At 37.4% G+C, this 26,876-nt stretch overlaps 2 protein-coding genes across 3 annotated transcripts; both read left to right on the forward strand.

The window, feature by feature from the left end:
- Positions 1-1,993: 1,993 nt before the first annotated feature.
- TRE1 (trehalase 1) lies at positions 1,994-15,992 on the forward strand. 2 transcript variants are annotated; one of them, XM_077377970.1, is made up of 12 exons: positions 1,994-2,768; positions 6,155-6,274; positions 8,221-8,336; positions 8,490-8,590; positions 8,692-8,801; positions 10,335-10,407; positions 11,001-11,168; positions 11,256-11,343; positions 14,322-14,421; positions 14,551-14,764; positions 15,316-15,403; positions 15,714-15,992. In XM_077377970.1, the coding sequence occupies exons 1-11, from the start codon at positions 2,167-2,169 to the stop codon at positions 15,397-15,399; spliced, it is 1,776 nt and encodes a 591-aa protein (XP_077234085.1). In that variant the 5' UTR covers positions 1,994-2,166; the 3' UTR covers positions 15,400-15,403; positions 15,714-15,992. The 2 variants fall into 2 exon arrangements, with proteins under 2 accessions (XP_077234085.1, XP_077234084.1); XM_077377969.1 differs by lacking the exon at positions 15,714-15,992 and having other exon boundaries at positions 15,316-15,571.
- A 3,445-nt stretch (positions 15,993-19,437) lies between these two features.
- Positions 19,438-26,074, forward strand: LOC143876244 (large ribosomal subunit protein uL1). The gene is made up of 6 exons (XM_077377972.1): positions 19,438-19,505; positions 19,591-19,643; positions 19,874-19,911; positions 24,849-25,068; positions 25,177-25,548; positions 25,759-26,074. Exons 3-6 carry the CDS (start codon positions 19,907-19,909, stop codon positions 25,810-25,812), a joined length of 651 nt encoding a protein of 216 aa, XP_077234087.1. The 5' UTR covers positions 19,438-19,505; positions 19,591-19,643; positions 19,874-19,906; the 3' UTR covers positions 25,813-26,074.
- Positions 26,075-26,876: the final 802 nt, after the last annotated feature.

The following is a 26,876-nucleotide window of genomic DNA, read 5'->3' on the forward strand; positions in this document are numbered from 1 at the left end:
CTTGGAGATGGTTTTATTTAATCTTTTATACTTTAATACCTACCTTTTGCATTAGAAACTCCTCCTCATCCTTCTTGATTTCTGTCTCCCTCTCAGTGTCTCTTTGTCTGTAGCTCTCTCTTTCGCTATACCGTCTGTCTTTAGAAACTGAAAACCCGTTTATATAAAATTTCTCAGACCAAAAACTTTGTACAAATTCCTCAAAATAGAAATAGAAATTAAAATGGAATAGGAAAACAGTCCACCTTGCACATGCGTGTTGAAAACTAATTTTGACTTTTTCCGGGGTTTTTTTCGGTTTTTTCCCTTCCTAATTACAATATAACATTTCCAAAAATGACCATAATGGCTCTAAGCTTTTAGAAATTAGCATAAAAAACAATTGCCAGCATTCCATTGTTTTTTTTTTTTTTTTTTTTTTTTTTTTTTTTTTTTTGGCGGGGGGGGGGGGGGGGTATGAAATGTGAATAACCCGTCCTCCTCTCTTTGAAACAAGGGGCGCTTCCGGTTCTGCCCACGCCTGATTCGATTCACCATTATTAGGCCTTCTTTGTTGGGTCCAAAAAAGTAAAACAAATAAGAAAGGAAGGTTTTATACCGTCTCACCTGTGAACGATGACAAAAGCGAATATTTGCTTGATCAAAAACAGATTACAATGTGCTCGAATCCAATGATATTACTCGCCGATGATTAAATGATAGTGTCGATAGGGAGCGAGGATGGATGCATTCTAGATATCTGAGGTATGGGGTGTCAATGGACCCACAGTCTGATGGACCATCCAAAGACAAATTAAATAGAAGGGATCTAGACATATATTACTAGACACATGTCGGATCCCTATCGTAGTATCCGAAATTATTTCTGACTGAATCTTGAAACTAACAAAAATATGTGGGATGGTTCTAAAACCGATTTTATTATATTATTTTATGAAAATATTTTCCATTTTTTTACAGCTTTAAGCATTACTTTTGTTAAGGTATAAAAGATAAATAACACCTTTCTGCAACAGCTTAAGCTTTTGGAGAAGTTGGTTAGTTAACATGGTATCAGAACCAAACGTCTCGAGTTCAAACCTCCCAGATAGCAAAAATCCACATGTATTGGTCGGTCCAAAGTGGGACCACATGTGCGACGTATTTGGCGAGTGGGCCACACGTGGGGGGAGTGTTAAAGTATAAAAGATAAATAACGCCTTTCTCCAACAGGTTAAGCTTTTGGAGAAGCTGGTTAGTTAATAACTTTAGGGGTTAAAGAAGGTATATGAATTTTTTCGAACGATTCCTATTTCCAAAATTTTGTCGTTTCTCTCTTAAGTATAACTTGACCTAATCCTAGGGAGACCAACTTAGAGGGATCATCAATTTATGATAGATAGCTCTTGAAATCAACAGTCATCCTATCATTTCCCTCTAAATTGCGGAAATAAAAAATTTCCCCAAATGAAAAAAATTCTGTGAACTGTTTTGTGACTTGGCCTAAAACAATTTTTTTGCTATTATGAGGGGAAAATGGGCATAAAATTTGTTGGGAAATGATATCAGCACAACAGCGTCAAACCCTGCTTTAATAATAAAAGACATGATGGGTCGGTTCAAATATCAAAACATGGTTGTGCTGTTATCAGTTCCCAATTTGATTCACGCCAATCTCACGTCCAAAAAACGCAAAGGACTACAAGTACAAATACCACAAATCGCTGGTCCACAATTTAGACTGTCTCGCGCACCACAAATCGTAGCTCTCACTTTAGTACTTTACGTCATTCTCGTTTGGTGACTGTCGTCACCTGAATCCTGCCGTACAATCCCTGTCTTTCGGTGGGCCCCACGCCAAAATCTAATTCTTCTGTCAAGAAAAAGGGAGATGATTTTTTCGCCCCACTGTAAGATAATGCGCCCCACTTAGTAACTTGAATTGTGAGCAGACTTTAACGCCTTTTGACGGCAAATCACGTTAAAAGTGGGGCGTATTTAGCTACACGGCTGGCGAAAAAATCATCTCCCGAAAAATAATAAACAAATCCCAAAAAAATAATTACCGGCCGTTTCCTTGGACTTTTGCCTAGCTTTCTCGCCTGCAACGATCCTCGCCATGGATCTTCCTCGTCCTCTCCCATTACAAATTCAAACCCTAACCCTAACCCTAGATTTCATTCAACCATGCCAATATCACTAATAAATTTCAATCCCTCCCTTATCTCTCTCTCCTTTTTCTTCTTTTTTCCTCTAACCATGGCCGTCTCTTCTTCTCACTGTAACTCCTCATCCGATTTTGGACCCGTAAAGCCCATAACCCCTCTAATCTCCTTCCTCCAAAAACTTCAATCCACCGCTCTACAAACCCTAGGCAGTTCAAATTTCGATCCCAAATTATACGTCGATCTCCCTCTCAAATTTGATCTTTCCACCACACAACATGCTTTTAGTAATTTGCCCCGATCCAAAAACGGGTCTGTGTCATATAAGGACTTGGAGGGGTTTTTAGAAACCTATTTTGGGGGTGCCGGGAGTGATTTGGTGGCGTGTGATCCTGCGGATTTCGTGCCAGAGCCGTTAGGGTTTTTGCCAAAGGTGGAGAGTTTGGAGATGAGGAATTGGGCTTTAGAGGTGCATTCTCTGTGGAAGAATTTGAGTAGAAAGGTTTCGGATGACGTGAAAATGCAGCCTGATTTGCATACTCTTCTTCCTCTCCCGTACCATGTCATTGTTCCTGGATCGCGTTTTAAAGAGGTTTATTATTGGGATTCTTACTGGATTATAAGGTCTGTTATTTTTAATTGAATTTGATTGTTTTGATTTTATTATCATTATTATTATTATTATTATTATTATTATTATTTTGGGTATGGTGTGTGCATTTGGTGATTTGTTCTTCTTGGGAATTTCGTGTTAAGAAAGGGTCCAAATTGCAGTCCCTATACACACCATATTATTGCACAAAAGCCAGGATAGTTTAGGGATTTTGCTTTGCATTTGGGTGCCACATCAGCAAATTCCCTTATGTGGTTGCCAATGTTGCATTGAAATTCCTAGAGACTACTGGACAAGTTTCATAGGTAATTATTGCATGTGTAGTGACGCGGCATCCATGTCCCCTCCTTATACTTTCATAGCCAAATTTCTCAAAAAAGATAGAATTTGTCTTGGAGAATGATGCTCTTCCTCTCTCTCTCTCTCTCTCTCTCTCTCTCTATATATATATATATATATATATTCTAATCTACTACAATTAGCTGGGATGAAAAGAAGAGATTTTTTTCCATTTTTTTAAAAATTACATGAGAATTACACATCACATTTTTTTACTTTTTTGAACAAATGCACCCATTCAACTCATATAATTTCAATCCTACCCCCTCCTTTATGCTTTTAAGAAAGGCACCCATTAAATCATATAATTTCAATCCTACCCACTCCTTTATGCTTTGAACAAAGGCACCTATTAAAGCTATATAATTTCAATCTTACCCCCCTCCTTTATGGTTTTTAATAAAAAATCTATAGGGTGATCTTAACCATCCGATTTAAGAGGAATTATAGAAACATCTATGGATTGGAGGGCTAGGATCAGCCTATGGAAATAATTTTTGGGGCACAACCTATTTATGTTGTGTTCCATCTCATGGACGGTTTGGATCAACCTATGACATGGTCCGTACAGTTCTTTGTCGGCCTGTGCATCGCACGGGTTTTTTACTAGTACTATATAGTAGAAGAGAAAATAAGAGAATTTTTTGTAGAATTACACATCACTTTTTTTGACTTTTTTTTAACAAAGGCACCCATTCAACACACATATTTTCAATCCTACCCCATCCTTTATGCTTTTTAACAAAGGCACCCATTAAAGCCAAATAATTTCAATCCTACACCCCCCCTCCTTTATGCTTTTTTAATAAAAAATCTATAGGATGATCTTAACCATCCAATTTAAGAGGAACAACATATTATGGAAACCTCTATAGATTGGAGGGCTAGGATCAACCTATGGAAATGATTTTTGGGGCACAACCTATTTATGTTGTGTTCCATCACATGGACGGTTTGGATCAACCCGTGATGTGGTCCGTACAGTTCTTTGTCGGCCCGTGCATCGCACGGGGTTTTTTACTAGTATATATATAGATGAGAATAGAGTTCCTAAGGTGTCACCTCATATAGCTTATATGAGATGGCGCTTAAAAACTCTCTCTCTCTCTCTCTCTTTCTCTCTCTCTCTCTCTCTCTCTCTCTCTATATATATATATATATATATATATATATATATATATATATAGAGAGAGAGAGAGAGAGAGAGGAAATGGTTTCTGCGCTTGAGCGCAGATAAGCTTAGGTTGTCCATTTGATGGGATCCAAAGCATTCATTTGATGGGCCCTTTCATGGATAGGGTGTCCACCAAAATTCAGCTCCATTGGAACAGCTTAGGGTGTCCATTTCTGGGGCCAAAAATGAAAAGATTTGTGGACAAACAGTATCTACTATCTGTCCATTTTTGGCCCCACAAATGGACACCCTATGGTGATCCAATGGAGCTGATTTTTGGTAGACCTCCCATCCATGATGGGGCCTTCCAAATGAATGGTTTGGATCACCCCCCCCCCCCTGTTTATGTGCTCGAGCGCAGGAACCCTTTTCTCATATATATATATATATATATATATATATTGGTAATGACACCTGCCACTACTCTACGAGGTTGGCAACCAAACACTACTTAATTACTTATCACTATTCGACGAGGTAAATTCTTGGTAAATCAATTGTTTGTCTCCTCCATATTGACTACTTATACCACTAATCTACAAGGTAACTATCCTATGATCAATTGCAATATCACTTGGAATAAAAAAAAAAATCCAAATTACTATAGGCTCTGTTTGGATTGCAAGAAAAACATTTCTCATGGAATTTTTCTTGGGAATACATTTTCTTTTCACAATTTAGAGGGAAATGATAGCATTGCGGTTAATTTAGAGGAATATTATCATAAATTGAAGGTCCCACTAAGAAAAAAATGAATATATTGATTCAAATTATCTTCTTACGGTGTAAAAAAAGTTGGAGATTTTAGAAATATTTTTCCTTTCATACTTTTATATAAAATTCCTTCAATCCATACAGGGCCATAGGATATATCAAATTCTTAACTAAAAGTGTCATTGCAGCAATGTGTTCTATGAAAATTGAGTGACACCATTGTTCAATGTAATTTGAGCATGCGTTTCTATAGCTTCTCAATTCAGTATTTAGTTGTGATAATTTAAACATTTGAAAATAGATGCAATGTCAGAGGCACACAATTAAGCAAAAATATGTATTGAGCAGCAATGTCAATTGTTGTGATCCCTCTCCAGTAACAGAATTGGAAACCCCTGCATCTAATCCTTTATGCAAAGCTACATACTATTTGCCATTATATCTGTTCATCAGACCATATGATATAAAGGTAGAACAAAGTTGAGCCAGATGACTGAAGATTTTTCTCTGTCTTGCAAGTTATGTTGCTTTCCTCATGTTCCGTGTCGCGGGACCATTTACCAGGCTCAAATTCATCTGTCCTGTTTCCTCCATATGCTCATCTTGCTTCTTTCTAATTTGGTTTTTTAAGTCGATCTATAGTGATTGTACCAAAAGTACTTGAAGATGGTGCGGGCATGCCATTTCAATGCTGAAGAAACCCCTTTCTTTTGGTTTTGTCTTTGTTGCATGTCAATAAGTCCAACATTTGAATCTAGCTTTTCTGATGGGTTTATATTGATAGGGTTTGTGACAGTGGGAAGGACTATGTCCTTGCCTTTTTCGGGAATCGAAGCTCATCCTAGTAAATAACATCTTCCAATGAATGGCTCTTCTTTTTTATTATAGTGTTGGCTTCTTATTTGTAGAAATCACCGACTTTACTGGTGAGGAGGAGCAGAGTGAAAGCTATATCTCTGTTATTCTATTAACTATTGCTATATACTGATATTATTATGCTGCACCTGGACTGACTAATGGGAACTCATGCATCTTTTCATTTGGATGTCTCAATTTTCTCGGAAAATAATTTTTCATTGCACATTGTGTACTTCAATATCCTCTTCTTTATGAAAATCGAACTGCACGTTACACCTCCATGCCATGTAATGTTAATATTCTGGTGTGCAGGGGCTTGCTAGCAAGTAAAATGTATGACAGCGCAAAGGAAATAGTGAATAATCTTATTTCACTCATAGAAGAATATGGCTATGTCTTGAACGGTGCTAGGGCCTACTATAGTAATAGAAGGTAATTTTTTATTTTTCATGTCATTTTTCATTGTTCTAACTCTTTAGTAATCATCCTGAAATCACAATCAATGTTAGTTTCCCTTTAATTCCATCTACACCTCTTTTATGTACATCTCAAGCCAGTCATCCTCTATGTGCCACCAATCGATTGCAACCAACAATCTCTGAGTGCAGGGATACCAACCAATGCACGGTGATCAGCCATCGTGAATCACAACTTGTGATATCTCGACCCTCAAACCCACTCATACTAGTTGAAACCCATACCTTGCAACTTGTACTTCTTAGTCAATAGCATACTCGCCTATTTAAATAAGCAGTCCTTCTAAAGCACTTGGCTTATCTTCTTTTTTTTGAAATGGAAAAAAACATTACATTAGCTTATCAATTAGCTAAACCCACGTATTATAAAGGCTCCCTATTAAAAAATATCTGATGGAAGCTCTTGATTCCTAATTAGAAACCTCATAATGATTCCTGCTTAAATTGCACAAACTTCTGTAAATCTATGAACTTCTTAAACCAACCCAATTCAAAATAATCAACCAAAAAAATGTTCTAAAAATCTCCCCATGTGAAAATCATTTCCTATGTAATCGTGCTGCTGTCATGCTAGATGTGGAAGGCTTATGCATACTCTGTGGAGTAATTTATATCGATAAAGAATTTTATCCACCTTAAATTACAGATAGTAACAATATATCCCTTAAGAATGTCATTCGCCTTAAATTACAAATAGCAACAGGTTTTGAATATGATATTCATTTGTTTCTTGTGATCTTCCATGCTCAACTCAATGCAACTAAGCCTTTGTCCCAAACTAGTTGGGGTTGGTTAATGAATCCTTTAGAAAATTTTCATGAAGAAAGTGAAAGAATCTAACTGGCTCAAATTGACTAAGTCTAATCCTAACACTAGTTGGGTTTGTCTACTTGGATCATTTTCTTCCATTCTCTCCTATCCTAGGTCATGTTCTTTGTTATGTTCCTAGCCATCAAGTCTTTCCTCACAGTTTCTACCCAAGTTGTTTTCGGTCTGCCCCTACCTCTTTTTACTCCATCAACTTGGCACACATCACTTCTTCTCACTGGAGCATCCAAAGGCCTAAGTTGGATATGCCCAAACCATGTTAAGCGGTGCTCTCTCATCTTCTCCTTAATTGGTGCCACCTCCACCTTTTTACAGATGTCTTCATTTTTAATTCTATCTTACCTTGTGTGGCAGCACATCCATCTAAGCATTCACATCTCTGCTAGACTCATCTTATGCACATGCTGCTTCTTGGTGGCCCTACATTCTAAGGCGTACAACATGGCTGGCCTTACATCTGTCATATAAAACTTTCCCTTCAACTTGGTAGGTATTTTACGATCTCACAAAACTCCTGAAGCATGCTTCCACTTCAACCAACCTGCTCTTATTCTGTGGTTAGCATCCTCTTTAATCTCTCCTTCCTTACGTAGGATTGAACCAAGATAGCGAAAGATATCCCTCTTAGGGGTACCTCCTGTCCAGTCATATTTACTACATCCTCTTAGGTACCTCTTGTCCAGTCATATTTACATTGCTAATGTGAAATTATGCCTTTAAAATTCATATACATATGTGTCTTCAGATGATGGCTATTTCTGTCAAAATTTTGATGACTAAAACACCTTGCAGACATAACAAAATTTGTATCATATCAATGGCTTGCAGATACAAAATTTATATGATGTTCTTTCTGAAGGAAAATATTATGATTGGATGAACATTATACACCATGTGCAAGCTTGTGATGAATCAAATGGTTCCTTATTTCTCATCAACTTCCATTTATTCTTTGGATTGTGTGATGGGCATTATGATTTTGCATATTTTGTTGTAAATACTTCGAATTTTTCATGTTTGCAGCCCCTTATATGATTGATGTTTGAACTATGAGCATCATGGAACTTTATGCAGCCAACCTCCACTTCTTAGTGCAATGATATTCGAGGTATACCAGAGGACTGGCGATTTGGCACTTGTAAGAAGAGCGTTCCCTTTCCTGCTCAAAGAACACCACTTTTGGAATTCAGGTACTATCAAACCATTTTTACATTGTTGTGGCGCTACTTCATGTCTGGATTGTTTTTGTTGTGTTATTGCCTTAGCATTTTGACTTTTTCATTATGCTACTATTATCGCTATTGTAATGATTGTTGGCTTAAGAACGTTTTTTCTCGCTATAGGAACTCATAAAGTGACTATCCAGGATGCTCAAGGACACAACTATGCGCTTACTCGATATTTTGCAATGTGGAACAAACCCAGGCCAGAATCGGCAACAATTGTATGTCCTGTTCCAACCTAGTCAACTTATAACAGTACTTATTTAGCACTAGATTAAATATGTTTCCAATATTGTCAACTTAATAGTGACTAAACTTACAGGATGAAGTATCTGCGTCCAAGCTAATGAATGTTTCCGAGAAAGAATATTTTTACCGGCAACTGGCTTCAACAGCTGAATCTGGATGGGATTTCAGTACACGGTGGATGAGGTACCATTTTGGTTTCTTGAGTGGTTCTTCTTAGAATACACCTGTTTAATTATTTTTATGAATCTTCTGATTCATATTATAATTGCACAATGGTAATCAAGTGACCACCTGACTTGTAAGTTACATGTCTTGTTTGTCAATGATTCTATCTGTACATCCCAATACTATATTGGAGGTAATAATACAGCTCTACCATGCCCCTTAAATCTGTTTGGTTTCTTACTTTTAAAGTATTATCATGCTTAGTAGCATAAAGCCTAGATATATATGTATTTGGTTTTTTACCGACTTGCTCTTAACCTATTAGTGGGGAAAATGCATTGATTGTTTTGAATTTTCTCAATTATTTCTCTTTTATTTTACTTGTTAGGATTATCATTAAAAAAAATTGCTTGTTAGGATTTTGAACATACAGAGCATCTGCTTAAATTGATCAGTCATGATGATGGGAAGAAATGAAGAAAAGGAGTATATATTTAGAAGAAGAGTAGAGAAATATGTGTGAACTGGCTTGAGGGGGCAAAAGACCTTCTTTGCGTTATATTAGCATAAACAACATATTACAATGACCATAAACAACATATTTCAATGACCATAATACCCGTAATGAGGTTGAAATAAATAAAGGACATGTATAACACTAACATACACCACTACTCTAATATACACCTAACAAAACTCTCCCCCTCAAGCTGGAGCATATATCAGACATGCCCAGGTTGACATAAGTATCCTAAAAAAAGAGTAGGCCCTACGGCCTTAGTAAAAATATCAACGACCTAATGTGATGAGGGAACATAAAGAATCACCAGAGACCCATCAGTGAGCTTCTCCCTAACAAAGTGCACATCAAACTTTAATATGGTTGATTCGCTTATGAAGGATAGAATCAGAGGCAGTGTGGATGGTAGTTGTCTTAATGTTGCAATGAATAGGCATAGGACAACCAGTATAAGATACAAACTCAGAGATCAATTATACTGTCCAGGACAAGTAAAAAGGCTGAATATTGCATAATGGAAGTTTCTAAGGACAAAAGTATTTCAATATGTTTTTTGTCAGTGTGTGTGTTCATTTTCCTTCAGAAGCAAGTATGGTACAAATAAAAGGGAAATGTGTTTTGTTGATGATTTAATTTGTGTGGAAAGCACAGAATGCTTTTCAGTGGTTTGTTTTCTTACAAGGAGAATGTAATCTAAAGTGATGATCAGACTTGCATATTTCTTATCACGGTGAAGAATTAATCATGTTTGTCCAAATTAATGGTCAGTGATCATACTTCATTAGAAAGCTTTTAAATGTTTGTACTCTGCTTGAGGTGAAGCCCCATAAAATCTAATTCCAATATGCATATTAGTGCCTTATATATAATATGTATACTAAATCTCGCAGCTGTGTATGCCAATTGCTTTTTTTTTTGTTCCTAGATTGTTTCAAAGAGGCTCTGCTTAAGAGTTATTACGTGGGAAGTCAGAGATCCCACAGTTTCCCCTTATTATTTTCCCTTGTAAGGCCATTCCTTATATATTGCAGGAATCATTCTGATCTTACAACATTGGCTACAACATCAATTATACCCGTGGACCTGAATGCATACATCCTTAAGGTATGATATAATGATTGAGGGACACTAACAGCAAGATTTCATTATAAATCAGTAATCACTGATTCATTAGTCGAGTCGAAATAGTAAATCTTTTTATCAACTAAAGAAGATGCCGTATGCCAAAAAGGACACTATCAGAAGATTTCATTATAAATCTGTAACCACTGGTTCATTATTCGAATCGAAATAATAAATCTTTTTAGCGACTAAAGAAGATGCCATATGCCAAAACTCACCAAAATTTTTAAATGTTTTATTGCTGCAAATTTGGAATCCTTTCATTTCTATGAGATAATTTTTCTTCAGAAGGTTAGAGATCCTCTTGTCACTTATTCACTGGCTATTGATCGCTTTTAGTATTTTGGAAAGAAAAGCAAATCCTTCATTCATATATTCAAAATATTTCTGGAAACTAAGGTATTCTATTCATTATCAGTCCCCCAATCATTTGGTGAAATCTTGGTTCTATGCTCTTAGCCAAACCAGCTCTATAATGGTGTAATTATTTGACTCGTCTCATTTAAGCCAACACCACACTTTTTTGCTTGAGGAAAAATTAATGCGAGAAGGGCTAATGTATTTGGTTTTTCTAGATGGAGCTTGACATAGCCTTCTTTGCAAGAATTATTGGGGAGAACTCCACTGCAGAAAAGTTCTCAGCGGCTTCTCAAGATAGACATGAAGCAATGAACTCTATCTTTTGGAATGCAAAGATGGCCCAGTGGCTTGACTACTGGATCGTTAATGACAGCCAATGCAAGGTGGCCTATATGTGAAATTTGATATATTACCTTTTAAAGTCAACAAAATTTACCATTTCCCTCTGCCTTTCCTATTCTATTTATCAGGAAATTCACAGATGGGAAGAGCATAATCAAAATCAGAATATTTTTGCCTCAAACTTCATTCCTCTGTGGATTGAGTCATTTAACTCAGGTTTGTAATTTCAAGTCTTCACTCTGATATTGTCATGTTATGGGATATGGGCTCGTCTGGATACCAAGTCTTCTACGCATTGTTATTGATAGAAGCAAATTGAACTTCGCCCTTCGATCTATTTGGATCTTTTAGTAGGGCTTCTTGGTTAGACACTCAAACTGAGTGGGTGCTGTCTATTGCTAATCAACGAATGGTGGAAGCTTGTGACCCTGGTTTCTTATGAAACACATAGCACCCTAGAGGCTTTGAATGAGAAACATGGCTTGACACTCGTAGACATAAAGACTGAATTTTTGCCTAAACTTTTCAGATAACAGCCAAATCTTGAAGGACTTCTATAAACAAGTGAAAGAAAATCAGATCTCTCATTATTGATCTGAAAAAAACTCCTAGACTTAGTATCTAGAAAGCTGCGAAGCACCAATATGTTCAGCTGGGTTTTTATTGTCAGTTAACACATAAGCTTGTTATTGCCAACTGAGATATCAGATCATTTAATGAATACTTTCAAATTGAAAGGACACGAGATAAGTGAAAAACGTAGGATCATGAAAGTCAGAAGTTTATTATGATTTGTATGAGTGTGTTGCTGCTGTTATTCATGTGCGGCATGGTCAAGAAGATGCTGGCATTTAAAACTACAAGATTCCGGTTCCATACCTTATCTGAAGGTATCGGTAAAAAAACAAAATTGATGGATATTTAATCAATCAAAGAACAAAATCTAGCACCCCGGTTCACTTCTATTAGCTTTCATCTGGTTATGCGTGTTTCTTGGAGCCCTGGCCACAGAATCAGGTATTAGACGTAGATTTGCAGCATTTGCCAAGCCATATCTTTGTGCAGAAACCAGAGGGATAGCTCAACTTTTGTAGCAAAACAATTTAACTACAACAAAATTGCATATAATAAGTAGTATTTGAAACAAACAAAAAAAAGAAAACAGAATAAAAATTTGCTATTGGTTAGTTAAATCTATATTATCAATTCGTCATGTTATATACATATATGCATGTATATGTGTTTGCTGCGCTGCAACTCGAGCCGGGTTTTACCCGACCCGCATCGACCCGACCCGAAAATAGCTTGGGTCGGGTTCAGGTTTCATGGGTTTCGGGTCGAGCCGGGTTCAGCATTCAAAAGCCCGCATGAATCTCGGGTCGAGCCGGGTTTGAAGGGGCCCGACCCGACCCGACCCGAGTTACATAAGTTATAGTATGTACATTTTTTTCTATTGTTAGTTAAAAGTTAAAGGGATAATTACATTTACACCCCCTCTAGTTTCTGACACATCCACTTCTACCCCTATTGTTTAAAACGTGACAAATACACCCCTGTAGTTTCAATTTGTTTAAGGTTTGCCCCCTCAGCTGAAGGTTCGTCCATAGATTGAAGGGTTAGGATGATCCGATGGAGCTGATTTTTTGGGCACACCCTATCTATGTCAGGACCCATCAAATGAACGCTTTGGATCATCCAAACATTGTGGGCCCACATTATTTGGATGATTTTTTGGTAGTGTTTGGATTCGGGTAGGGGCCCACATTATTTGGATGATCCAAAGCGTTCATTTGATGGGTCCTGACATAGATATGATGTGCCTAAAAAATCAGCTCCATCGGATCATCCTAACCCTTCAATCTATGGACGAACCTTCAGCTGAGGGGGCAAACCTTAAACAAATTGAAACTACAGGGGTGTATTTGTCACGTTTTAAACTATAGGGGTAGAAGTGGATGTGTCAGAAACTAGAGGGGGTGTAAATGTAATTATCCCAAAGTTAAAAGTGAAAACCCACGCACCCACTGTTACTGTATGTGAGTGTAATTTCTGCTTCTATGAGTTGAGTTGATTCAAGTGTTTGATTCAGCATTGTTTGATTGTAATTACAACATTGTTTGATTACAGCATTGTTTGATTCAAGTGTGATGTGAGTGTAATTACATCATTGTTTGATTCAAGTGTAATGTGAGTCTAATTTCTGCTTCTATGAGTTGAGTTGCCTTGCCAAACAAGAATTTTCCTTAAAAATTTGCGTCAACGTGAAAAAACCCGACCCGACCCGAACCGACCTGAGATTTATCATGGGTAGGGCCGGGTTTGGGAATCGTGGGTTTTCCGGAAAAAAACCCGACCCGAGATATTTCTCGGGTTGGGTTGGGTTCTCCAAAACCCGACCCGCCCGACCCGAGTTGCAGCCCTACTTGCATGTATTGGGGAAAAGTAACCTTCATTTAATTATGTATAACTTATATACATCACTGAATAATGTTTATAAGTCGTGGGAGTTGATTGAGTTGAACATGTTATATGCACTTATGAATTTCATTTAGGGGGTTTGATTTTAGATGCCCATCCTGAATTTGGATACACCAATGGGCATTTCTGTAATTTGGAATTATGATAATATGAAGGGAACAAGATAAGTCGTGAGGTTGACTTGAACTCCTATTTCTCTCAAAACAGTTCATGGGTTCTGAGGCTGCCTTAATATCTCTTCTTCTTCCTGCTCTTCCTTCTGCAACTCAAGGCTTCTTGACATTGTATCACATAAAGGCAAGATCTTCACAATTTGTTCAGGGAGAAAAAGAAGACATTTTCTGACTTTTTTTCATAAGGCTCCATTCATCCAACTCAAGGCTTCTTGGCATGTGTATGTACATATGTGTATCTATATTGAACAATGATCATGTTATACATTAGTTAAGCACCATTTAAGATAACAAGACAACAGAGTACAATAAAAAGTATTTTGTTCATTAATTAATATAGAAAATAATTTGCAGAGGACATGACTGCATAGAATCAAATTACATTAGTGAAATTGGAGTAGGCATTTAAGTTTGTTTCCTTATGCCGATATGTAACTCTTGATTTGAGTTTTGAGTGTTGAAGTATAAATTACTCTGATCTTTTGAAATATATGCACAAATGCCACCTGAAGTACATAAATTATTTTATTGAAATGTGTATAGATGGTGCCGTGGTGAAGAAAGTTATGAAAAGTCTTCAGACCTCGGGCCTCCTTCATGCTGCCGGAATCGCAACTTCTTTGACAAATTCAGGACAACAGTGGTAAGTGGTTTACTCAAACTGAGTTCAGTAATTCTTGAGATCTAAAGAAAGATAGAGGAGCGAAATTCTTTTTTATTCTACTCTATTTATGAAGTAATGGAAGAAATGCTTGCCTTCTATGTTCATCAGGGACTTCCCTAATGGTTGGGCTCCGTTGCAACACATGATCATAGAAGGTTTGGTAAAATCTAGATCAAGAGAAGCAAGGTTGATTGGGGAAGATATTGCGGTGAGATGGATAAAAACGAACTATGCTGCATACAAGAAAACTGGCCATATGCATGAGAAATATGATGTGGAAGTTTGTGGGGATGTTGGAGGGGGTGGTGAATATGTACCTCAGGTATGGACTAAAATTATGGAACAATTAGTTAGTAATTACCCCTTCTATGGATTAGCTTTGGAAAACCCATGAAATAAGTTGGAACATTTCCTTTTTAGACTTTAGTTAACTGAATAGAGGAATGATAGATAGAAGGGCGCCCTTGAAAAAACCAGCTCCAAGGGCACCCCTATTGGTGGATTTTTGAAAAGTGAAGCACCGAAAAAAGTGGAATGCACCTAAAAAAGTGGAAAACGTGCTGACTTTGCCAAAATCAACCAATGGGGGCGCCCTTCATTCTATCATTCCTCAACTGAATTTGTTTTTCCAAATAACGAACACAATTTTCCAATTTTTTTTAGAAAACCTTCACATTACAACAATTTGCTATTTCTATATAGTGGTGCTCTATGGGCGTAATATATAACAACTTCTCCACCTATAGAAAACTATGTCTATATATCGTCATATATTCTTTTAGTCTTTGGTTTTTAATTTTTATGCTAGACAAATGATGGCCTGTCAAATTAATGTCCCTAATACAGATATCTGTTTGGTTTGTCATCGTGCAGACGGGCTTTGGCTGGTCGAATGGAGTAGTGTTGGCACTCCTTGAGGAGTTTGGATGGCCTCAAGATCGAAAAATAGAATGCTAGCTTCGTAAGCAATTTGAAAAACCTTAGATCTGATACTCATAGCATATACCAACTACAAGTTGCTCTGTACCTAATTCTATGACACACCAATCCTTTTCATTGCTTTCTTGATAAATATATATTCTTATATACAAACTAATATAATTTATAGTATCAGCCAATTTTCCATTGAGGATGTGTTCTTCGTAATCATAGCTTGAAGATCATCACTTCTCTCTCACCTGCACTCGCTTTTTCTTTTTTTCCCCAAACTTTCACCTTTGCATGGTAAACATTTACATTCTCACTCTAATGCAACCATGCATTCTCCACAGGTTCAGTCCTCACTCAAATACTGAATTATTCCTGGACTTCCATTGGTGGAAACAATGGGACCCACCTGTTGAGACCCACAGAATTCTGCAGTGGGCCCTATCTTTTCCACTTCTAGGGGCCCAGAAAGCCGCCAAATCGATATTTCGGCCTGCTCACGCCCTTTATACTCGCTATTGTTGATTTATCTTGAAAGTATTTTTAAGTGGAATTCACAGCAGGAGGAAGTCCTTGGAGTCTGTGGACATAATAAGATGATAAACATAATTAGCCTTAGGCCCTGGTTGGATTGCAGAATTTTTTTTTAGAGAAATTTGGAAAGGAAAAACCCTTCCAAAAAGATGGTTTATTTAGGAATAATGATATGGTAACCGATTTGGGGACCAAGAGTGGAACCGAACAAATAGCCTCTTAACACATTAGCAATCTTTCCCCTCGAATTTTGGTTTTTTCTCTATGAAAATGGCAAAACTACCCCTCCCATGCCGTGTGGCATATGGGGATTTGTTAGGTTCTACTCTCGGTCTCCATAGCAGCAGTCTTTATTTAGAGGGGCCTTCAAATTATGATGATACCCCTCTAAATTGTGATTAGCTGGTTAAGTTCATCAGATCATCTTGTTGTTTGGGGTCTGATATGATCCAGACCGTTCATTGGGTGATACGCTAGCAAATTTGAACCATTGGATATTCCGGTCTGATGTGATACAGACACCCCATCAGGTTTCACAGAAAATTGCAAGTATTAGCCAATATGATCGAGTCCTAGAACATTAACAATGTCGGGCACACCCCTCAGCATCCCAAAAATCAGGAAGTGATATATTTGCCCACTTTTCTTCCCTGGGCCACTCCCTCTAGTGTATTTATAACTACACTTGTAACACTACAGTGGGGTGGCCAGGGGAAGAAAAAGGGGGTGGATAGATAAGAATAACTTATATCTCAGTAGCGGCTTGCGATGGATGGTTGGAAAGAGAATGTCCGATACTCCACAATCAACAGAGGAGATTCAAATAATCAAGCGGTTGGAAATTAGAAGCTTGTTTTCTTTTACTTTTTCAGCTGTATGTTTTCAAGGAGTTACTAGGAATAATTATAAATCAAGATTTGGTTTATAAATGCACCCCTGTTTCAATATTTTTTGGGAGATGATAAATGCACCCCTTTTTCATCACTTGGGACACCCAACATCAGTGTATCAATGACCGGAGACGGAGAGGGGCTGGTGTACTTCACGTCGGACTTAATTTATCATTTCCCTATTTTTTTAGCAATATAATTATAAGGAATGCTATATTGAATGGCGAATTGCAAAAACCCAGCTGCAAGGGCGCCACATGAAATCCATATTACCCAGTTACATTTCTAACACCATTAAAAATGCAAAATCAAAGGGGAAATGATATTTTCCTCACCCTAAACAGATAAAATCCTCCCTCCCCCCTCCTTTCGGTTTTTGTGAGAATGGTTCACTGCTTGACCGTAAATTCACCCCCTTTAACGTTTTTCCTTGCCTTTGAAACTTAACGAATAACATTAGCGATGGGGTAGTTGGGTGGGAGGGATATCACTCCCCAATCAAAGGTATGAAAAATATGGTTGAGTGACATGGATTCAATAGGCCCCCTTGTGCCAAGTTTTTGCGTGATGAGAGTTCGAATCCCCCTGTAGTAAACCCGATGCGTGTGGTTTACAGGTGATTGCCCGCATCCATAGGGATTAGTCCTGCCCTAAAATGGGGGTGGGGATACCCTATGTCATAAAAAAAAGATGGAAAAACTTGATATTGAGTACTCTTTTAGTTTTTTAAGATAGGGCCAACCCAATCCTTTGACTTGGTTTTCGCTACCGGGTTTCTTGCAGGGTACAAATTTGATGACAAGAAAGTAAGAAACCAGAGGCACCAGGACTTGAGGATCCAATATGCACAGTTTCCTCTCCGTCCTCCTGATCACAGTGAACGCGCTGACTCATCTACATTCACTGGATAACATATTACTTTGTTTTCACATTGTATCAAATTAAGAAGATTAGCTAGATATGCATGCATCAAATCAGCCATGGTATTGAAAATCTTGCCCACCATTTTGATTTCAGAAACCTTAGGTTCAGACAATTACTCAGACTCTTATTCAAAATAGCTGTTCAGCAGAAGATAGGTGTTGGGTGTTCTATTGCTACTTCTTATAAAGTATTGCTTACCAACTGATATGGTCATGTTTTCCAGAATCGTTTATCCAAGCTGATGTTATAGTAAGAATGATATCATTTAGATTTTATATGGTGATTACTCTATAATTATACCTGTACAATATTTAAATAGTAATAGTTTTGACATTAAGAAATTAGGAATAACACTTTTATAGACATTCTAATATTCTTTGTGCATAATAGTCTACATCTGAAGCCCTTGATCGATTCGATCCAAACTTCTGAACTTGATCATTGCTCAATTTTTTCCTGAATTTTTTGGGTACGATGCATTTTCTCTCTTTCTGTCTCTTCCCCCTCTATATTGGTAATGATACTTCCTCGTACTATTCTATGTGGCGACAACCAAACAAAACCAAACACTGCTTGCCATTGTTCTACGAGGTAAGTTATTGGTAAATCCAAAGCTTGTCTCCTCCATGTTGACTATTGTCGGGTCCAACCCAGCCCGAGGAACCCTTTTTTCCAACCTGAACTCGACCAGACCCGATTTCCAACCCAACGCTTGAGGAGCCCCTTTTTCCAACCCGACCCAAGTTCAACCCGAATTTTTAAGCTTACTAAAAAAATATTTTCATAAAAAAATGCTGGGTTGAACTCAGGTCGGGTTGCCCGAACCCTCAACCCGACCCAACCCAGCTTTTTTTTTTTTTTTTTTTCGGGGTTGAACTCGACCCCAGTTGCATCCCTATAAATACCTACAACCAAATAGAACTCACCACATCAACATTCCACAAAGGCGTGAAGTTTAGTAGCACGACACAAATTTTAAGTTTCTAGTTCGGACGCTAGGGATACTCATTAGGACTGTCAATCAGGCCGAGCTTGGGCGGGCCTGAGGTGCTCAAGCCCAGCCCATGTCTATACAACGGGCTTCGGGCTTGCCCATCACCTCTTATTTTCTGCACGAGAAAAGACTAAGCCAAGCACAGAAAAGCCAATTTCATAGAAAGCCATTAAACTTGTTGGCTTTGGCATCTGAGAAAAGCCACACTGATTGATTTTTTGCCAGATTTTGTCTTATTCATTTAATAAATTTGAGGTCGAACTATAGCCTATAGGATATGATGATCCAAACTGTTCATATGAAGTGGGCTGAAGAGGAGCAAAATAAAGAAAGAAAGAAAACCTATTTAATGTCGAATTATAGCCTATAAGATATTAATGTTTGAGTAACCTATTTAATTAATATCTACTGATTTTTAAGGGCATAAAAAATCTTGAAAAATTATATAATAAATATATTATCGGGCCCGGGCCCGGGCCCATAACGGGCTGGACGACCCTTGACCAAACTCAGCCCAAATTAGAGTTCGGGCTTCAACTTTTGACCAAACTTGGTTTGGCTTGTTCTCATTTTCATTATGGGCGGGCTTTTAGCCTAACGGGCGGGCTTCGAGCTTGCCCATCCCGATTGACAGTCCAAACACTCATATAGTCATACTCCTGTGAATACAATAATGTACAGGGATATTATCGTAAATCAGGCCCTCGATATATAATTACCCTTTTCTCCTCATCTTTCTAGGGTTTTAAGCTGCGCTGCGAAGCTTTGTGTCTCCTCTCTCTCCCAAAACCTCTGTAAGCATTTTCTTCAATCATTCTCCTAATCTAGGGTTTTGCTTTTTCTCATTTAATCGATCGCTCTTCGTTCTCAAATTCGCAGGTTCTAGGGCTTCTCGTTCCTCGAAGAACGATCTTTTTGGAGATCTAGATCAGGTAACCTTCATCCGATCTCTCCTTCTACCCCTTTCTTACTTAGATTGTTGGAAAAACCTGTTCAAATGCATCTATTCATGTATTTCGAAGTAAAATGTTGCGATCGGAACGTAAAATTTCTAGATCCGTCGATCCGGAGATGAAAATCTGCTTTTGTTTCCCTATCAGTTTTCTTTTTGATTTTTTTCGTTTTGTCTGATTCGATCTGTTGTTTTGATTTTGTTACGCAGGAGATTTTGTAATTTTGTACAAAAGGAGCTAAGATGAGGTATTGCTTTTGGACCATATTCATATATTCTTCTCCGTTCAAAACAACGTTACAATAGTATTTGTGTTTGTAGTTGATGATATTTTGTATGTATCTGTTTGTTGACTGCATTCGTCTACCTTAATTTGGTTTGCTTATGCTATTCCTTGTTTGTTGGTTGTTCATGTTTGTCCTTTTTCTTTAATTTTTTTTTTTTTTTGTAATTGTAAAGAGAGATTTATTAGGATAAGAAAGAGGATAAGCTGTAACCAAGTTTTTCGAACTCTGCATATGCCGAAAGCAGACATGGAAATCTGTCACTTGCTCCTAGGTCTCCTCTACTAAGTCGTCAAATCTCCAATATTAGGGATGTCTGCCATCTATCCATCATATTACATTGAGCGAGTCTCCTTGGTGATTCTGATGCCTCACAGAACACCTCTCAAATCCGCTTCATTGGAATATGTGATCTCAATGGGGCCTGAAAAGGCCCACCTGATCCTCGTACTATCTTTCCTGAGAACTCCTCCAACACCAGCTGTCCTTGTGTTACCTAAGCTCGATCCATTTAATTTGAGGTTCATATGCCCTTGACCGGGAGGAGTCCACTGAGGAGCAGAGGTTCATATGTCCTTGTTATCTCCAGTGATGCAAATCTCCCCAGCATCTCCTTATGTCAAAACTCGAAATGAACCTGAAAGAAGGGAGCATTTTTACCCAAGCAATATTAAACGAAACAATTATGATAAACAAAGTGCGATCTTTTGACTAAGCCTCTAACAATTTTACCATTTCTTTCCTTTCAAATGTTTATGGTTAAATTTTTTCAATGAATGTTCAAACTTAATATTATTTCTTCCTATACACTCCCAATCTGTATAATATTTCTCGAGTAGCCATCGAGAATCATAATTTAAAGCCAAATAGTTTTACTTTTTAACAAATACTTTTAGTATGTCTCTAAATATTCCACCGAACTTTTTAACGAAAATGTCCTTCAATCATCTCTAAAATCATGATTTTTGCCCAAAAATAATAAACCTTAATGTTTCTCATATTAAAAATTATTGTAGTTTAGCAGGGATACAAAAGCAAAAATTTCTTGCAAAAACACAAGTTTTTAGAGAGAGTTGTTTTTTTTTATGAAAAGAATAGAATTTGATGTATGTTAGCATAAGTAGTATTTTGGACCTTTTACGATTTTTTCAACTGTATTCAAATTTTTGCTATTTCATAATTTTCTATGACATTGGGAAATATTTTGCTGATGAGTCATTTATAAGCAGAAATTTCTTATAGTAATATTCACCAGTCATTACAATTATATTTATTATATTTTGCATTACTGCATGTATCAATGTGGCTCTTGGGGAAAGATATGGTATCCACCTTATTTAAGGGGAAGTGATATATTCTCCCCTTTTTTTACTTGGGACAGCCGCCTCTGGTGTATCAATTACTATGGAATGGTTGATTTACATCACATGGGAAGGATTCAATGGGCTTGATTGCCACGTAGATGTTGTTGGCAGTCCCATTTAAAGAAAAAGGGGCGAATTTATCATTTCCCTATTTAAGGCTGTTGGCTTTTAATTTGTAGAGAGAATTTCTAGAGCTTGCTTCTGCAATAGTATTCTTGGAGTTTCTTCATACCCATGTTTTTAGAGGCGAAGGAATCGAGTGAGTCGTTTTTCATCTCGGGGCCTAAGGTGTAAGCTTTGTGAATTTTCTTATTTTTAAGTAAAAAATAAAGAAAAATAAAAAATATAAAGAATTACTGGACATTGTAAGAAAAACATATTTGCTTCATTTTCAACCAAATATCATTATCCAACTATCATTACACTAACAAAATAAAGTATCCAACTGTCAACACAATTAGGAAACTATCCGAACCAACTATGCTGCCTCCAAAATTCTCTTTGGTTCCGGAAAACTCATACTTACAGGGATTTTCTCAAGTCCAAACCCTAAATAAGTTAGGGGGCTACTCTGGACAAAATACTCTTGCAAGTGTCTCAAATTTTTATTTTATTTTTACATTCTTACCTAAATTAACCACGGGAAAGTAGAAAAATGCCTATTTTTTAATTTATTTTTATTGCAAAAATTAAGTTTACCCCTGAAGCAACACAAGTCTAAAATTGGTGAAAGTAGTCAACAATAATTGTGTTTTGTAAATAAAACAGACCAAATCACATACAATTGCTTGCATGTGAAGTATACCTTTCCAATTCAGGCATGCAAAGAGTCTAAAGGCTGCATTACAAGTTTTATAAAATTTGGTGCTCCTTGCTTTTACTGTTGATGGTATCTTTTCCCAAGACTTTAGTGTGCATTTGCATGTACATCAAATTACAATTTGGGCCAACATGGGCTGCTTTAGGTTGGAATTTGTATATACACTGCTATATATGCAATCTACGATGGTCCAAACTGCATGAAGATTGCAATTTAAGTGTTCATTCAAAACCACCTTATGGAATGTGCCCAATGTAGGTGCTTTCTTGTCCTAGTATGATTCCGCAACACCTCTGGTCATACTTGTCAACCCATGACTCTGACTCGTAGCGCGTAAGAGTTTTTGACAAGAATAGAAATTTAGTTGAAAAAATATAATTATATATCAAAAGATGAAGCATGTAAAAAATATAACTCAATAGCACATAGATAAAGCACTAAGCCAAAAATATAAATAACTATATGCTTGTAACTTGCATGCAAAAAAATAATTAAATTCTAAGTTCCAACTTTCAAATTTTCAACCATCAAAACAAGAAAGCCTAGGCCAGCGACACGATTCTACTCGTAAGAGTCTTCAATCGAGTCGACTCTCAACTACTCGTAAGAGTCACCAGACGACTCGTAAGAGTCTTCAACAGAGGCGAGTCACGCATGCGACTTGCCTCGAAAGCCCAGTGACTCGACTCGACTCGTAAGAGGTTGACTACTATGCCTCGGGTGTTAACTCTTGACTGAGGTACATGCGTACAACATTGCCCCCACATTTTGATATCTAGCTGAGCCTTTTTTTTTTGGAATGGACCACATGCATCTCTGTTGTTAACTTATCTTTCCTTGCGTCCATGCACTGTCCGTGTAGTTAGGTGCGCCACAGTTGCCTTGTTGTCGACCTTCTTTTGACCAAGGTTTTAAATTTCGGCTTCGTCTTCGGCTCGGTTCGGTCACCGTGGAAAAGGAATCGGAAACGCTTCAGTTTGTTTGGAAATTTTGGTGGAAGCCCTGTAAAATTAAGGAAATATATGGAAACCTATGCAGATGATAGATAAAGATGAAACATCAAGAAATGCTAGAATAAAAAAAACAAAAAAAACACCAATACACTTTTAGAAACCGTCACAGGAGCAAGACAAGCATCCATAATGGCTTAAAAAGATCGAAAACCTAGTGACACGCACTGTCACACATGTCTGATACTTTAGTACTTACCAAATTTCACATGTAATTCGTATAAATTATTTATGCATAATATATGCACCACAGTTTGCACTCAATTCATTTAAATATAATTATATAATACATATTAATATAGCATACCACTATTGTACTTTACTTATGATTTGGGTTTATGCATTTCGGTCATTTCGTGTCATTATCATGCTATTTTCGTGCTTGGGACTTACTATTCTATCTTGCCACCATCCTTGGGCAAGGATGCCTTTGCATGGTTGGGATGCTGGAGTTCATATGGTAGATGGATGATATTGAATCATAAATTCAAAATATAAATCATTGTATTATACCATTCATAAATTCAAAATTATTTTAGAAAATGAGACGTGGAAGATCTTAAAAAATTGTTAAAGATACGGGCAAATTGATATACCATTCATGGTGTATCTATTTGGTGATAATCTATTGAGCATCCTGGCGTATGTCTAGTAAATTCTAGGACTGTCTAGATGTATTTCTGCTTTTCGGGCTTATTTCAACAGGCTACCCTCATGCGTAAGCCATTTCTGGCTTGTGTTACCCATTTTGGGAACTTTGGTAGATTCAGTGTAATGTGACTGTATGTGATGCAGTTTGCAATTATGTTGGAACTATGAAGAACTACACATGCTCTTGCACCTTTTTGTGAATGCACTTTGTGCATATTCTGATTTTATATGGCAATGCAGGCCTGTGCATGTTGTAAACTTTTGTACACTCCAAATTTCATATGTAATTCATATAAAATATTTTTGCATAATACATGCACCTTAGTCTGCATACAATTCATTTATATATAATTATGTAATACATACTGATATAGTATCCCACTATCAATTTTGGTGGAAATTTAAAACCATGCTTGGGACTTACTGTTCTGTCTTGCCACCATCCTTGGGCAGGGATGCCTTTTCTTGGTTAGGATACTCAACTCAACTCAACTCAACTAAGCCCTTGTCCCAAACTACTTGGGCAGGGATGCTAGAGTTAATTTAGTAGATGGATAATATTGAATCATAAATTCAGAATATATGTCGTTGTAGTTTTAAATTATTTTTGAAAATAAGATGTGAGAGATCATAAAAATTTGTAAAAGATATGGCCAAATTGATGTACCATTTATGGTATATCTATTTGGTGATAATCTATATAGAGCATCCTGGCGTATGACTAGTAATTTTTCCTTGCTGGACAGTGGGAGTTTTGTTCTTAAAGTTCTAGGACACAGCTGGATGTATTTCCGCTTTGGGGGCCTATTTCAACGGGCTTCCCACATGTCTAAGCCATTTCTGGCTTGTGTTACCCATCTTGGGAAATTTTGGTAGATTCAGTGTACTGTGAATGTATATAATGCAGTTTGCAATTATATTGGAACTATGAAGAATTACACATGCTCTTGCGAATGCACTTTGTAAACTTGTCTTTTTCTGACTGGGTATGCATGTTGTATTTTTCCGTCTTGAGTTTGAGCCTCACGTGTGGTCCAATTGTATCTCTACTTGCAGTAAGCTTCAAAGTGATGTGTTGAGGGAGGCCATCACTCAGGTTACCGGTGATGCCAAGGAGAAAAACCGAAAATTTACTGAAACTATTGAGCTCCAAATTGGGCTTAAAAACTATGACCCACAGAAAGATAAGCGTTTCAGTGGCTCTGTAAAACTACCTCATATTCCTCGCCCCAAAATGAAAGTGTGCATGCTTGGGGATGCTCAGCATATTGAAGAGGTGACCGAAATTCCAAAATCTAAATCCCAAATATTTATCACATTCCTTATGCGATAAGACCGGAATCCGTCCTTGATCTCTCTTGTGTACTGTTATTGTAAATTGCAGGCTGAGAAGATAGGATTAGATTACATGGACGTCGAAGGCTTAAAGAAAATGAATAAAAACAAAAAGTTGGTCAAGAAACTAGCAAAGAAATACCATGCTTTCCTTGCTTCAGAGGCTATAATCAAGCAGATTCCGAGGCTCCTTGGCCCAGGTCTCAACAAGGCAGGCAAGTTTCCCACGCTTGTATCCCACCAGGAGTCTCTGGAATCCAAGGTGAATGAGACCAAAGCCATGGTTAAATTCCAGCTCAAGAAGGTCCTCTGCATGGGGGTTGCCGTAGGGAACTGTGGCATGGAGGAGAAACAAATCTTCCAGAATGTGCAACTTAGCGTCAATTTCCTGGTCTCTCTATTGAAAAAGAACTGGCAGAATGTAAGTTTCAGGTTTTGGACCTCTGTTTTTCCTTGAAGTGGAAATCATTTGTTCTTATAAATCACATGTTCTTTTCATCCAAGTCCTTTTGGTATCATCACATATCCACTATCACAGAGATGATTTTTCCTATTTCCTTTAGTAGGATATGGTTCTTAAACCTGGCTAGGTGTATGAGAACTGATTTATTTTGGTCTCATGGTGTATCAGGTGAGATGCTTGTATCTAAAGAGTACGATGGGAAAGCCATACCGAGTGTTCTAAGGGTTTTGCAACAGCCAAATGAGAAATTCAGGTCTAGTAAGTTACTCGGCTGTTTCACTTTGTGCCTTTCAAGAATGGGATACTCTTGCTTACAGTTATCATTTAATATGGTTTTATGAATTTATAGTTAGAGATCTTAGTTGAAGTGAATTTGTTAAACTCCGCTAGATACTGTGAAGACTACTATGGATTTTGCAGAGGTAATTCCTGTTTTGTTTTTGCGGTTGCATTTTATGACTTGGAAATATGCCGTCTTCTTCCATTGTTTTCCTCAGCTTTTATGGGTTTGTGGGCCAATATCTGGCTTTGTTTATATTATGTTTCTATTATTTGTAGGTAGGGTTGTATGATTCATGGGGGGCACCTATTATTAGTAGTCGGATCCATTGTAGTACGATGGTATAACCTAAGTATTGCACCCACAATATGATCCTAACCCCATCCTATGTGTATCCTGCTAATGCATTAGTTAGAAAGAAAATCTGTGCAACTGTCCACATACATGTCCTTGGATCAAATGGTCAGTACCATTATACTAGTGTGACTTAGAGTTTTCGTGGTGTGGCCAATTAGATGAACATCAACATTATAGACACCATGTGTGTATGCAATCACACAATATCATCACCCTCAATGTACATGCCATTGTCTGCATATGAAAAATGTTGCAAACTCTTTCTGGGGATGATGATTTGAGAAGCTTGAACTGTGAAATCACCATACAATTCAAGTGTAACCTCTAGATCAATCTGGAGCCTCTTTGAATCTCAAGGTTGTGTCACAATGGTATCTAAGAGATTAGTCAACGACATTTCAATAATGATTTAAGCTTCTAGATGGAGAGAGAGAGAGAGAGAGAGAGAGAGAGAGAGAGAGAGAGAGTCTTAAGCTCGATCGAGATGGAACTCCATTCATTAATGAATTTACTTTTTTATTTGTAGAGATGAGATTTAACAATCGAGATGGAACTCCATTCATCAGCTATTGTTAATCGGTTCATTTTTTGTTCGACTAAGTTAACTCGTGAGTAGTGGCTGAGTTTTAGATCAATCTGAGTCGTCACT

The sequence above is a fragment of the Tasmannia lanceolata genome, unplaced genomic scaffold (assembly GCF_043159265.1).
Source record: "Tasmannia lanceolata isolate RefF3 unplaced genomic scaffold, GAP_Taslan_0.1 ptg000004l, whole genome shotgun sequence".
In the NCBI taxonomy this organism is placed as follows: domain Eukaryota; kingdom Viridiplantae; phylum Streptophyta; class Magnoliopsida; order Canellales; family Winteraceae; genus Tasmannia; species Tasmannia lanceolata.

Bases quoted from the DNA above. Each gene is read 5' to 3' on its own strand.
- TRE1 (XM_077377970.1), top strand. From the start codon at position 2,167: ATGCCAATATCACTAATAAATTTCAATCCCTCCCTTATCTCTCTCTCC. The intron at 8,337-8,489 runs GTACTATCAAAC...TTCTCGCTATAG, and splicing joins ACACCACTTTTGGAATTCAG to GAACTCATAAAGTGACTATC. The intron at 14,422-14,550 runs GTAAGTGGTTTA...TATGTTCATCAG, and splicing joins ACAAATTCAGGACAACAGTG to GGACTTCCCTAATGGTTGGG.
- LOC143876244 (XM_077377972.1), top strand. The intron at 25,069-25,176 runs GTGACCGAAATT...TGTAAATTGCAG, and splicing joins ATGCTCAGCATATTGAAGAG to GCTGAGAAGATAGGATTAGA. The intron at 25,549-25,758 runs GTAAGTTTCAGG...ATGGTGTATCAG, and splicing joins TGAAAAAGAACTGGCAGAAT to GTGAGATGCTTGTATCTAAA.